Source organism: Chenopodium album, chromosome 13 (genome assembly GCF_948465745.1).
Source record: "Chenopodium album chromosome 13, dcCheAlbu1.1, whole genome shotgun sequence".
NCBI classification, from domain to species: Eukaryota; Viridiplantae; Streptophyta; class Magnoliopsida; order Caryophyllales; family Amaranthaceae; genus Chenopodium; species Chenopodium album.
Genome location: NC_137846.1, coordinates 2680403 through 2694452, shown reverse-complemented (window position 1 = coordinate 2694452; position 14050 = coordinate 2680403). Strand labels below are relative to the sequence as shown.

General features: G+C 35.7%; 3 protein-coding genes and 1 long non-coding RNA gene across 4 annotated transcripts; all 4 read left to right on the top strand.

The window, feature by feature from the left end:
• The first annotated feature begins 1255 nt into the window (after positions 1-1255).
• On the top strand, positions 1256-3339 carry LOC145577068 (protein-lysine N-methyltransferase EFM3-like). Its single transcript, XM_081634749.1, has 6 exons — positions 1256-1350; positions 1452-1519; positions 1958-2077; positions 2816-2889; positions 2977-3031; positions 3116-3339. Exons 1-6 carry the CDS (start codon positions 1283-1285, stop codon positions 3337-3339), a joined length of 609 nt encoding a protein of 202 aa, XP_081490875.1. The 5' UTR covers positions 1256-1282.
• Positions 3340-3494: 155 nt separating this feature from the next.
• Positions 3495-4795, top strand: LOC145575933 (uncharacterized). The gene is made up of 2 exons (XR_014098295.1): positions 3495-3631; positions 4343-4795. It is a non-coding gene; the product is annotated as an uncharacterized LOC145575933 (long non-coding RNA).
• Positions 4796-6733: 1938 nt separating this feature from the next.
• LOC145575932 (putative LRR receptor-like serine/threonine-protein kinase RKF3) lies at positions 6734-9082 on the top strand. The gene has a single exon (XM_081633722.1). It carries the CDS (start codon positions 6865-6867, stop codon positions 8788-8790), a length of 1926 nt encoding a protein of 641 aa, XP_081489848.1. The 5' UTR covers positions 6734-6864; the 3' UTR covers positions 8791-9082.
• Positions 9083-9710: 628 nt separating this feature from the next.
• On the top strand, positions 9711-13685 carry LOC145575931 (Holliday junction resolvase MOC1, chloroplastic-like). Its single transcript, XM_081633721.1, has 6 exons — positions 9711-10349; positions 11224-11329; positions 12064-12116; positions 12411-12542; positions 12655-12727; positions 13283-13685. Exons 1-6 carry the CDS (start codon positions 9975-9977, stop codon positions 13387-13389), a joined length of 846 nt encoding a protein of 281 aa, XP_081489847.1. The 5' UTR covers positions 9711-9974; the 3' UTR covers positions 13390-13685.
• Positions 13686-14050: the final 365 nt, after the last annotated feature.

The window sequence follows — 14050 nt, the reverse complement described above, 5'->3', positions numbered from 1 at the left end:
GACAATGAACTCATTAACTATGTTGAAGTTTATCCATATTTATTGAAATCAACTTTTGACTAGAACTTTTCAAGTCAAAATGTATCTACTTTATTCAAGTTCTATTATGTTTTGGAAGTAAGACCATATTAAAGTTTCTTAAAGCCTACATACTCCATGCATAGTCCATTAGTCCATACTTTTAACAAGGAAAATAATGAAAGTGTGTATGACCACTAATAATTAGCTGGTTGTAGGGTGTAGTAGTAGACTAGTAGTAAATGACTAAAGTAGGTGCAATGAGGCAATGAGCACATCTTCATTAAATTAACTACAAGCAAAGGGCCATTTTCTTACTAGCATTTAGACAATTAGACATAATTCCTATCTTTCTCATTTTAAGGGGCATGTTCTGATTTACTGAATTGAGATGAATTGAACTGAAATTAAGTTGAAGAGAATAGGTCCTAGGTACGTATACCCTACTATGTTCCTTTCAGTCATTTATATATGAAGTACTTGTTTTAGGATTGTCTATTAGGGTAAATTTAAAAAGTGTTAGACCATTCTTCGTGAATAGAAAATAAAAAAAAATTCAATAAAATTGATTGAGCTCATTTCTCAACCTTTCGATGGACTCATAACTTTAGTATTTATATGAATTAATTCAATTATCCTTTCAAGGAGCTATATAGCTATCGGTCATTGGTGAGATACTTTGTATTTTGTTCTAGAAACTTTGATCAGATCATTCAATCAACTTCATTTGGTGAAAGGAAATTAGTTGGCATATTTACAACATTATCTCTGAAGTAGAAATATATATGGACTTGTGATTGGTCATCAAGATAAATACTACCTCCGTTAACATTTACTTGCAACTTTGGAATATTTTATGTCTCTTAAATAATACCCCAAAGTTGCAAGTAAATGTTAACGGAGATAGTAAAATGAAGTGCTAGTTATTTTTTTTATTTTTTTTTATTTTTTTTACACAACAAGAATCACAAAACGAAAATAAAAAGAGGTTAAACGGACAATAAAGTTATTAATATGATAATCTGTAAGGAAAAATATATATCAATCAAAATTTTATTAGATTTGTAATAATATGTATTTAATTATTATGTAATTTTTATAATTTTTTTATTACGAAATTTAACGATAAAAAATTGCATATAAAACGAGGATTTGATCTCAAGTTACTCTGTATTTTGTTTTGTATTACTAATAAAACCGAAGTAAGTATTTGTATTTTACTTAAGCGTGGGGTTTTGGGGAAGGAAAAGCTTAAACCCTAACAATGGAAAGAGATCAGGAAGATGAAGATGATATTGTTTGCTTGGACGAATCATTCTTCATAAATGACAAGTATTTTTTCCTCTCTCTATCTATCCAAAGTAAGTATCAACTGATATCGCTAAATGTTTAGTTAATTTTTCTTAAATTGTTTTTTATTTTTGATTTTGCAGTTACCTATTAACCACTTTTACATTTGGGTCTCAAGTTCTTGAGCTATTCTGCCTTAATTCAGCTTCAAGTGAGTACAATTATTTTCTATTGTTATTTTTCTCAAATGGGTTTTCTGGGATCGAGTAAATTCACTTTCAATACTTTGTTTTATCAAATGAGTTTTCTGGGGTTTTGCAACTACTTATTTAATGATTACTTATTTGATGCTGTTCAATTCACTTTTGTGCTGTAATTAGCTGCAATTGCATATAATTTTATTTGTATAATATTTGATTTCTTGAGCTACTTTGTCTTCATTCAACTTCAATTAAGTATATATACTTTCAAGTGGGTTTTTTTTGGGATTTGGCTAGCAAATTATCATATTGATGTTGAATTAAATTTATGTGCTACAATAAGCGCAATTATACTTCGATATATGTTGAAGATTATAGCTTGTGAGAAGTATATTACCATTTCTCAAATAATGGAGAAGTAATACTGAAACTGTATATATTTTGGGCAGCTGATTTTGATCTGACAGGCCAGTTGGTGTGGCCAGGGGCCGTGTTGTTAAATGAATACTTGTCCAAAAATGCTGAGATGCTTCAAGGACTATCTGTTATCGAGTTAGGCTCTGGTGTTGGTATGCCCAATTCTTTGATTGCAACTATCTTCTTTTTGTAGGATTGTAGAATTTTGTAAACTTGAATTGGAAATTTTTCTTCATCGTGTTTTTAATGAATTGTGATAGATGAGACCATGAATCTTGTTGCATTTGTTGTGATGGAAGAATCAATAGCTTTAACTTTCATTCAATTAAACTTTGTTAGTTTGTTTATTTGCTACATATGTTTACCCCAGTCCCCTGCTCTTCAGCTGTTTGCCTGTTTCGGTGGGCACAACAATGACATTGACTTGAGCTTGGTAATGTAATTTTTTGTGAAAAGAAAACCAAAAGTGTCAACCATGTCTTAAACAATGCTCATACAACCGTTGATAAATTATGGCTGTGAAAAATGATCATGATTCAAAATATTGAACATCTTATCAGTTCGAGGCATTTGATGGAATAATGAAAAGAGGTCAGCCGCTAAGAAGTTTGTTAATCTGCATAGGCCAACTGGCCATGCCCTTGATAGATTGATGGTTAAGAGCTTTGTTAAATTGTGTATTAACTTCTACGTGAAAGGAATTTATGATATTCCCATGCATAGAGATTAATCAGATATATTGCATGGTATCAGAAATCTATAATTTTTCTCATATATAGTCATTTTCTTTTTCATCTTAAAACCAAATGTTGAAGCAATTATCTAGTTTTTATATTTCTACCTTTTGTACTGTTTTCTAAATCTTTCAAATTTCAACCCCAATATCACAGGTGTCACTGGAGTACTCTGTAGTAAATTTTGCAAGACAGTTGTGATGACTGACCACAATGATGAAGTTCTTAAGGCAAAGTCATGGATTTAATAGTTTATCGCTGGAGATTTTGAAGGTTAATCTTGGTGGCCTAACAGTTTGTGCTATCTTGTCATGCAGATTCTGAAGAAAAATATAGACCTACATGCATCTTCTGAGAATTACCCTCCCCCTGGTATGTAAAAGGGACTTGGAGTAGCAATTTGTGGAATATGATATGTCATTGACCTGATATGCTTCTATAATTTCCTAATCTCAGATTTGGGGGCGGAAAAACTAGAATGGGGAAATTCTGACCAGAGAAATGAAGTTGTGCAAAGATATCCTGAAGGATTTGATCTGGTTCTTGGAGCTGATATTTATATCCTAATCTTTTTCTTATTTGATTTGCAAATTCAAATCATGCTGTTGTTAATGATTTCTTATTTGTTTAAAAGTGTTGATGTGCTATTTGCCTATTTTCCAATCAGCTTACGTTTCTAAATAGGCTGAGTGACTGTTGATATGTGCAACTGATTGAGTTATGCTTTGATGTTTGTCATCAATGTCATGTCCCATAGCTTAATGTTCTGGCTACTCTGTCACACAAGTTTTCAGTCATTACTCTTGCCATTTTTTTTATCTTTCCATGAGCACATGGTTGAAGGCCTTGACAATCTATAAGCTTCCAACAATCCAGTATTCCCTTGCTTTTTGATACAGTTAAGAGTCTTCTTCAAATCAGAGGAAAAGGAAGATGCAGATTCATCCTGGGTTATGTTTCTCGTGCTAAAGTGTGAGTAACTTTCGTGATTTCCTTATATTCTTATGCATGCATACATCACAGTTTCTTATATTTGCCATCGTTCTTTAATATTATAAGCCATGTAGTTTGGATTGATCTCTCCGCAAAGAGTGTTCAGAAAATATCTGTCGGTGATTCATTTCCCTCTTCATGCTAAGCTTTTCATTAAACTTTGAGGTCTACCCAATGCTAGTTATTAGATGCAGAAGGATTTAATGCTGTAGATTGATATGAACTTTTAATGAAACTAGTTACTATCTGTACCTTTTGGTTATCTCCCTTTCTTTCATAACTTGAGCTCAGCAAAAGAAGATATAAAAGGGCCATTATGGAGAATGTGGTTAGAACTTAGAACAACATAGCCCGCACTGATCAAAAACAAATATTGTACTCCGTAGAATATTTTGTATAAATGTAAAAAAAAGCATTACAAATCACTCTTTTTTTTTTCTCCCCTTGTGAAATCTAAATATATGATGTTTTTGAGGCTAAACTCCCATATATATATGAAGAAAGAAAATGGTTTAGACTAATATGACTCTCAGTAGTATCTGGTGTCTAATGGGATTGTCGTTCTATGTTCTTTCCTTTTAAGCTGGAACTTTGGAGTATGTTCAAAATGACTAAAGGTCTTCCTATGGAAGTACTTGTGAGTTGTGATCCTACAAGCCCTATAAGCTCACATCTTTCACCTTCACACAGAATGGATCAGATGGTTCTTGATGAGGCCCAGGGACATGGCTTGTCCACAAAGGAAGTTGCTGGAACTCGTTCAATTGTTGGGAACTTGGAAGGGGTCATTTACGAGATTACCCTTTAGTAAATTTTACAATCCGACATTGTTATAAAAGAATATAGAGGATGTCAAGATGTCGCAGCATTTCAAGTTTAGTTTTGGAGGAGCTGCAGCTTCAGATCCTAGATCAGATGCAACTTTCAGATGAGATAATAAGCAAGAAGGTGCAGCTTGAGATAATGACACATTGACTATTTTCCTGACATAGGGATATATATATAGAGTATTATGAAACTCCTTTTGGTACTGTTCATTTTCTATAAAAACAAGAAAACTATTTTATCGACTGAATGAAGAGAACAAAAGATAGCTTTTTGGACATCAATGTTATATATGTTTTTTTTTTTACCCGAACTCCACTGCTGTTCTGCTGTGTATCTTATTGTTGCATCATAGTATCATCTTCAGGAGTTTTGAGAAGATGGAGTTCATCAATCATTCTATCTTTCTAGAATTCGATTTATTAATTAGCATATGAATAGCCCTTATATGCTGCCTATGAATGGAAAATCTCTCTCTTAGTGACAATGTTGATTACTATGAGCATAGCAAGCATATGCAAGCATGTGGAAATAGCTGCTTTCTGTCATTTTAGCTGTCATTTAAGTAAGATTTATGTGAGTGTGGGTGAAGCGAATGAAACATCAGCAGGGTTGGTGTCTGATAACCCAGTACTACACAGTTCTTAAGATTAGGTGTTAGACCCAAATGTGTCCTGTCCTTTAGGCTTAAGTAGTGAGGACTAGAGCCGATCTAGAGGCAGCAGTCTCTAACCCGGTTTGAAAATTCAACCCGAACCAATAAATGTTACTTAGAGAACTGTAAACCTACCCAACATGGACCCTGCATTTTAGCGCAAACCAGACCACATACTAAAATTCTAGCTTTATACATTGAAAATATCCCTCAAAAACTTAAAAGCTCCCATTCTAACCCTCAGAACCCACTTGGCCACTAGTAGGACCAAAAGTGTGTTTTCATCTCATATTACTCCAAAATTCCAAATCATTGATCTACAACTTGTCCGTCTGTCCCTACTAATATGCACAACCCAACATAAACAATTAACTAGTGTTTTTTTTTGGATGAAAAGACCCATGTACCCTTTCCCACTATTTCTTCCTCTCATTTTCACATAGTTGCAAACTCCTTGTTTATATTTCATTTTGTAGGAAAAGGGGTTTGATTGGAATTTGTAATGATAGAATGGATAATTTGATTATTTTCCATATTTGTTTAGGTTGAGTGGAATTTTAGGTGAGATTGGGATGAACAATTCAACACCCTCTAACCTACTCTACTCTCAACAATACTATACCAAATGTTTTGTCCATTTTGCCATTAATGAGTAAAGAGAGGAAGAGTTTAGATAAGGGGGTGTTCAAGTAACTTGTACTTCATATCATTATTTTATGAATGTCAATTTTGATTAACGGCGGCATAATTGGGATTAGTGAGATAATTGGGTGATAAGGCTAATTGCAATTTTAATAATTGGGTAACTTGTATTATCATTCATGATTAAAGGACATAATATGTACTCCATAGTTCCATATTCAATATTAAGTACGAGTATATAACAAGCTTTGATGTTTGATTCCTTACATTTCGTGTGTCACAATATCACTATGAGTATTAATTTTGCAACTATGCCCAAATAACAAGAGATTATGGTGACTATTACAAGACATATGTACGAGTACCCCGACATCAATACTCTCACCGTCTAATCCCCAAACTCAGCCTCGACTTCCACGAATAAACCCTCTCGCCAGAAACCACCCTACACCACCACCGCATCCACCACCAACTAGGGGCCTGTTCACATTTACTTAATTTCAATTCAGTTCAGTTCAGCTCTAATCAGTACAGTTCAGCTCCAATCAGTTCAGTTCAGTTCAGCTTCTAATTTCCCTCTCTCATAAAATATTCATTTCAGCTCAGTTCAGTTCAATTCAGCACCAATCAGTTCAGTTCAATTCAGCTCAATTCATTAAATGTGAACAGCCCCTAGATTTACTATTAGACCATCCAATCATCCAATCAAAAAATCTAGTCAAAATTCATCAGTAAGTAAGTGGACCCCTCCAGAAGAAAAAGAAGAGAAGAAGAAGAAGAAGAATAACACTACTTTCCAAGAAGCAAGAAGAAGCCATCAAACTTTGTACCCATTCATGCATCAGCATCCCTTACACTGTCTTGCTGGCTGCTACACCTAATCTCTCACTTATTTTATTAATCAGTTTTAATTATTAATCCTTGATTTCTTCACATGCTCATAATTTTCCTTAACCACCCTCACTAATCCACCGTTATCCGATCCTCGCATCATTTCTTTAGTCTTGAGAGAAGACGAGCCTAATTCTAATCCGCGAATCAAAACCAAAAACCCACACCCATTCATGGATCAACAATAGAAAAAAAAGAAATGTTTCGTCTCATTCTTTTCCTTTTTCTCTCTCTTCTTTCTCTTCTTCCTTCATCAGCTCAAAACTCATCATGTCCTTTAGATTTCGCCATACTTCAAACTCTAGTTCGAGAAAAAGACGTAAATTCATCAAACAATGTCGCAGCCAACTGCGGCTACATCGCCGAAGGACTCAGGCTCGTCCTCTCGCAATACCTCCGAACCACCGGCTCATTCTACCCACCACTTAGCTCGTCCGAGTCATGCTGGAACTCGTACGACTCAGTCGTCGACTCGTTCCTACCAAACTTCAAGGTTCGAGCCTCTTGTGGGTTCAAAACTCAGTGGATTTCCGAAGGTTGTTTGAACATCTCGACTCAGTCCGAGTTCGAGAAACTCGTTCCTCAATCTGCGTTAAACGACGCCGTTTCGAACTGTAATCAATCTCTGGCAAATGGGTCTCCTTGTGCTTCTTGTCTCACGAGTCTTACTACTCTGCAAGCTTCGTATCTCAAATCGAAGGACCCTTTTAATGGTAATATCTCTGATTGTACTAATCTTCCATTGATTTATGCTGGGGCTGTGATTAATCAATTTGGACCGTCTGATCCTGGAACTGCTAAGTGTTTGTTTTCGCTGGATTTTTCTTCGTCCAAAAATGGTAGTAATTGGAAGAAGAAATTGCTGATTTCGTTGATTGTAGTCGTGGGTTTTATTGGGTTGTGCTCTGTTTTTGGTGGGGTTTATATGTATTTGAGGTTGAAGAAGAGGAGAGAGAAAATTGCTGCGAAAAACAGGTGGATTAGTCGGGTCGGGTCTGGAACCGGGCCGAATCTTTCGTCGATTGGGGGGAGTACCCATTTGATGAAATTCGGGTTTGATGAGATTAAACGGGCTACCAAGAACTTTCACCGCGATAATTTGATTGGTAGAGGCGGGTATGGAAATGTGTACAAGGGTTTATTGCCTGATGGTACTGAGATTGCTGTTAAGAGGTTTAAGAATTGTTCGGCTGCAGGGGATGCGAGTTTTACACACGAAGTCGAGGTGATTGCGAGTATTAGGCATGTTAATCTTGTGGAATTGAGAGGGTATTGTGTTGCTACTACTAATTTAGAGGGTCATCAGAGGTTGATTGTGTGTGATTTGATGCATAATGGTAGTTTACATGATCATTTGTATGGGAATGCGTTGGAGAGGAAGCTAAGTTGGCCGGTTAGACAAAGAATCGCGCTAGGAATGGCTAGGGGATTAGCTTATTTACACTATGGAGCACAGCCTTCGATCATTCATCGTGATATTAAAGCTAGTAACATACTATTGGATGATAATTTTGAGGCCAAAGTCGCGGATTTTGGTCTAGCAAAGTTCAACCCTGAAGGTTTCTCACATTTGAGTACTAGGGTGGCTGGGACTATGGGGTATGTTGCCCCGGAATATGCCCTTTATGGGCAATTAACCGAGAGGAGCGATGTTTTTAGCTTTGGTGTTGTGTTATTAGAGCTGCTGAGTGGTAAGAAAGCTATATTATCGGTCCCAGATGGGCAAGGGCAGCCATCATTGGTGACTGATTGGGCTTGGTCATTGGTTAGGAAAGGGCATGGTTTGGATGTCATAGAAGAAGGGATGCCGGAGTTAGGACCGGATTCAGTAATGGAGAAGTATGTATTGACGGCGGTTTTATGTTCACATCCTCAGTTGTATGCTAGGCCTACAATGGATCAAGTTGTAAAGATATTGGAGACTGATATGCAAGTTCCTTCTATTCCAGAAAGGCCAATTTCTTTCAATGCAGAGCTTGAGGATATCGAAAGGTCTGCTAGTAGTAGTGGCTCCGGCCAATTATCGACTTCCGGGGGGTTTCAATCGTATTCAATGGGACATATAGATTTTGCTAGCCATAATGGGCAAGAGGAAGCAGAAGATCCTGCAACAAGCTTGAGATAATTTGTTGCTGTTATATGTTCTTTCTACTTCTAGTTTATTTGAAAATTTTGACCCCCTTGTAATTGAAGTGCACCTTGATTGTATAGGCATGCCTTTTTCTTTTTCAATTTTTATTTTTTTGGGGTGGGGGATTTAGGTTAAAGATAGTATCTTAAGTAGGAAATAATAGGAAGGGATTGTATATTCTAGAGTAATATGGAAGTTTAAAATTTAGCTCACTTGGTTCATGTGAAATGATATTGGCTCGATTTGGCAAAATTGATGGATGTTATGCATGTAATTTTCGAGTTTATATCACTATCATTGGTTTAAAGTTGAAGGTATAATTTAATTGCATGATGTAACAACCATATCCAGTGAAGGTTTTTCTTCATTATTCTCATATCATTGTACAAATCTTATGAACTAAAACCATTACATAAATAATTACAAGTGTGCAATTGATTAAAATTGTCTTCCTTGTACGGTTGTACCGATTCACATTTTATGTCTCTTTTATTTGACTCTATTTTTCTTTTAGAAAAACAAAATATATACATGAATAGTCTAAAAGTCAAACCATTGTAAATAATTTGAACTAAATGAAGTATATTTCATTTTTTTTCCCATAAAATAATGATAGAACTATGACTTTGTTGACCATATGTTAAATGACTTCAATTGTTTATGTTTTCAATACTTGGTTCATGCGCTCAAATGCATTGTTTGTTCATTGAGCTATGCACCAACTTGAAAAAAAATAGCTCAATTAACATCACGTGTTTCACTAACAAAAAAACATACAAGTGGAAGCAAAATACAAAAATATACTTTGGCAGATAATAGTAGAGTTCAAACCTAAATACATATGGAATAATTTTTTCTTTTAATTGGTAGGAACCCTCACGATATCTCCAAATACCCTCAAACATTATCACTTGCTAGGATTCGAATTCCAAACCTTTAGAATCTGAGGTAAGAATTGGTAAGCATGGAGTAATTGTGTCTATGAAGATTATGAACCTAAAATTGAAATCCCAAAACATACATGTACTGTAGTATAGTTTAAACCCAAATAATATGTTGTCGTTTTTGACCGAGTGCACTCGAGTTCAAGTTCTTACTTTTCCTTTGAACTCTAGTGTTTTATGCTCGAAAAATTGTTGTTTTAATTGCTAATTACAGTTCTGTACTCCCAAATTTCCATGGACAGTGTCCTTCTTCAACCTCATCAACGGCTATTTCTCCCACAAAATTTGATGAACCCACTTTCTCTCTCCTCAAAACTTAAGCTTAAACCCAGAACCCTCTTCTCCAAATCTCTTCCATTCCGCATTTTCTGTACTACTTCCCAGAATTTAGAGAACCCCATTACAGAAATTCAACCTCCCAACGGTAAAGCCAGTGCTAATTCAAAATTTAACTTGCAAAATCTTAAACAAAATTGGTTGTCTTCTCTTTCAAATAACGAACAAATTGATGGAAATGGTGGGTTTGATTGGATTATTGGTATCGACCCAGATGTTTCTGGTGCCTTAGCCCTTTTGAAATACGATAATTCTGTCTGTATTTCTGCCCAGGTAATCAAATTGGGGTAATTTCATGCATTTTTTGATTGATTTTTTACTTGGTTTGATTTTTGTAATTAATTATTTTACGCTAAATTGTTCAATTTAGGTGATTTTTGTTGTGTTTGATTGTTTAATCAGCTGGGTAATATTCTGTTTTCTTTGAATTATTGATTTTTGTGCTGTGGTTTTAGATTCTTCTGTTGTTATAATTGTGGGAAATGAGGTTGATACCACTATTTCTTGTACTCTTCTATGTTGTTGGGAGAGGTTTCTTCCCAATTGGGGTCTCGGACCTGATTAGTCGAAGTCTATTAGGCTATGGATTACTGGTTGAGGTCATGAGGTGCCCACTAAATATATTAACATTCTGCAAAGTGGATAAAGTGGCTTGCTGATTTATCTTGAAAAAGGGCATGTTACATGTAAGAAATTAAGGATGATTTAACTAATATAGGAATGATCAAGAGCAGTTGGTAGTTTCTCCTAGAAAGTGAAAAATTCGAATTGGATTATCTTCCATAAGAAGAAATACTTCATTCATTACTTGGAGACTTGAAGGTGGTGTAGCAATGTAGGGAACTGAACTAGAGACGACTAAGCATTACTGTATTCTGAAAAAAGTGAATCTTTCTTCATGTAGTATGACTTATCTGTATTTTGTAAACTAATTAGTCAATTATTACTTTTCCTGAAATGCAAATGAAAAATGAGACTTTGGTGTAGTTTTGAAAAAACTTCGACCATTAGGCCCTTTGATTTGTATGATGATCACTATCTAAGTTTTGTTGAAGTTAAAGTTGAGCTTTTGGTTACTTTGCTTGGTTTGTGGACGCTCTCTAGTTTATATCAAATGTTTACAAGCATTGTTGTTAAACTATTCCAGGTTTTTGATGCCCCATTTGTGCAAATATCAGTTGGGAAAACACGCCGTAAAAGATTAGATGCGAAGTCTATTGTTCAGTTGTTGCAGAGTTTTGATGCTCCAAAAGGTATCATGTCTTGCTAATTATTGAACCGATTTTTGTGGAATTATATTTACTCTGTATTTGCATGTATATAACATTGCAGTTACCATGACACTCTGGTTTAGCTGCATGTTAAATAATTGATGGTTCATATTCATTCCTCTTCATGAAAAGCAGTTTGTGGTGAAGATCATTTTAAATGCACATTGTTATGCTGGCCTGTAGAAGCACAACAGAACTAACACAGTCAATTGAAGGGGGAGTGAGGTGAAGGGGAAGGAGAGAAGTGAGCGAGAAGGGAAGAACTTAGTCTCTCCAAACTCCATCCCTAAATAATAGGCCAGTGGTTGAAATACCATGATTATCCTTATTTATGCAAGTTCTTACATCTTTACCATGCCTCAAGATAGTCTTTCCTTGTGGTTATCATTAGCATTAAGGGTAGTATGGACAAGCTGTATGCTTTCCAAACTAAAATTCGAAAGTGGGTGTATGATGCTTTCTCTTGCTCTCAAGATTTGCCTGCTGCTGTTGTCGCTCTAGCTCAGTTGCTCTTGCCATCCACATGTTATATTTCCCCATTTTATCTAGTATAGATATTTTTAGTTTTTTTCTCTATCCTGTCTGATATATGTATCTCAATCTTGTACATTTTATTTTCCTTGACATAGTGACTCGTGATGTTGCTTTGTATTTGGCCTTCTATCCATCCACCCCTTTACCTGCCATCGTTCTGAACTTGATCTCTCTTCTTGCAGGTACCACTGCATATCTGGAGCAATCTATACCATTTCCTCGAGATGGAAAACTGGTGATTGCTGCTTTTAGTGTTTACTTCTGTCTTTTTTGTTTGTGCTACTTGACTGCCTACGTGTGTAATTTAGAGCATGTTATTTAGCCTATTTCATATTTTCAATATTGCAATTCACATAACATATTGCTTTTAGAAACATATTAAATCTGCATTGTTATGTCATTTATATTGTCACCCCAAAGTTATAACAGTCATTGCCTCGCTTCCTAACGGGCAAGAGTGTAATATTTACTGCATACTATTTTGATAGCTCTAATACTGGCAGATTGTTGTCTTTTTTGTAAGATTTAGGGTTGGTGGAGTGGAGGATTTGGCTATGGGTTATGGATCGGAGTATTGGTTGCTTCTGGGTTCTCTGTTGTTCCTGTGCCGTCTAGTTCATGGAAAAGGGAATTTGAACTTGCTCGAAGCACCTCAAGTAAGGTGTGCCCAACTGTTATACAATATGATAAATGGAGCAATTTTGTACAAGTGTGTTAATCTAGCATATTCCCCATGGATGAACATATTGTATCGAGTGTTTGAACATTTGCAGGATGATAGCAGGGAGCTTGCAGCACGTATGTTCCCTGATTTAAGTTCTATGCTGAAAAGGAAGAAGGACCACGGTACTAATAAAGTCTTTAAATCACTATTTTTCTAGCATTTTTCTTAAGTTATTAAAGATGCATTACGTCTTTTGTAAACATGGAAACTTTGTCGTTCCCCTATGAATTAAAACTGATGCTGATATGTACATGCTCCATTAGCCCATTCTTAGCCATCTTGTTGAAAATACTCAACCAAATTGTATAGCTTGCCCATTCAGTTAATTAGGAAACGGTGACTAACTTGGATCTGAGAAAGATGGCCTTTTTCTTCATCTTTAGTTGTATTTGGCACGATACACTGATCTTGGCATATTTGTCAATTGTGCAAAACAAACTTATATGACTTTTTTCTGAATTTTGCGCTTGGTATAGGATACTTGTGTTGAACTATTTTCCTGAATGATATATTACTGAAATGATTCCAAAATTTCTCTTTATCACTTGCTCACCCACAAGCCAATTACTGTATCAGAAGTTTCCACTGACTTTAGGTGGCATTCTTTCTCTGGGGTTTTAATAATGTCGCTGCATGTTATTTCTTGGTGTAGCTTATTAGACTATTGTTTCTTCCAGGTCGAGCTGAGGCTCTACTCATTGCTGCCTATGGAAAAGGTCATAAGACAAAGGCAGATGAATTGTGCATGTCAGATGACTCTCCTGAAGTATTGACCAAGCTGTGAAGCTGCAATACAGAAACAGCAATGATAAATAGGAATGCACCATGCATGGATCACACTAAAATGCTTTCTTTGACATCAAGAGTGCAGATTTTTGTTTCTTTGGCGCATTTTTGAAGTCTGTGAGCATCTGCCTTGTCGTAATTGCTACAGCTGCGCCTGGCATATTAGAATGATTATTCATTAGTGAAATTCCTTCTAGCTTTGTAAATACAACTGATTAGATGTAAGCATTTTAGTTGTTGTCATATTCCTGGTAAATTCTTATTGAGCTTTATTTGGGCTGATCAAAATCCAAATCCATGAGTGTCGTTCAATCCTAACTTTCTTCATGGTCATTGCTCGAGTAACTTCAATTACATGGACAAGAAAACCTCAGATGTACAGCAAGTATCTTCGAGATTTTTAGCAGAAATGCTCTACTTTGTAAGACTTCTAAGAGACTTGGAATATCTATAGTTAACAGAGCTGGTAATGAAGCACATCAGATGATACACCGAACATAAACATCCCCCCGATATCCTTTACATGTACCTCCTCTGGCCCTCCTTCGCCTCCTCTGACTTCAAGATATCAGCTCATAGGGTTGGAGTGGTAGTGAAATAGTGTAGGTCATTGTATATGTTGCCTCACGATTCCACGAAAGGGCCTAAATCAAACCTGT

Bases quoted from the DNA above. Each gene is read 5' to 3' on its own strand.
- LOC145577068 (XM_081634749.1), top strand. From the start codon at position 1,283: ATGGAAAGAGATCAGGAAGATGAAGATGATATTGTTTGCTTGGACGAA. The intron at 1,520-1,957 runs GTGAGTACAATT...TATTTTGGGCAG, and splicing joins CTGCCTTAATTCAGCTTCAA to CTGATTTTGATCTGACAGGC. The intron at 3,032-3,115 runs GTATGTAAAAGG...TCCTAATCTCAG, and splicing joins TGAGAATTACCCTCCCCCTG to ATTTGGGGGCGGAAAAACTA.
- LOC145575932 (XM_081633722.1), top strand. From the start codon at position 6,865: ATGTTTCGTCTCATTCTTTTCCTTTTTCTCTCTCTTCTTTCTCTTCTT.
- LOC145575931 (XM_081633721.1), top strand. From the start codon at position 9,975: ATGGACAGTGTCCTTCTTCAACCTCATCAACGGCTATTTCTCCCACAA. The intron at 12,117-12,410 runs GTGATTGCTGCT...TGTAAGATTTAG, and splicing joins TTCCTCGAGATGGAAAACTG to GGTTGGTGGAGTGGAGGATT. The intron at 12,543-12,654 runs GTGTGCCCAACT...GAACATTTGCAG, and splicing joins CTCGAAGCACCTCAAGTAAG to GATGATAGCAGGGAGCTTGC.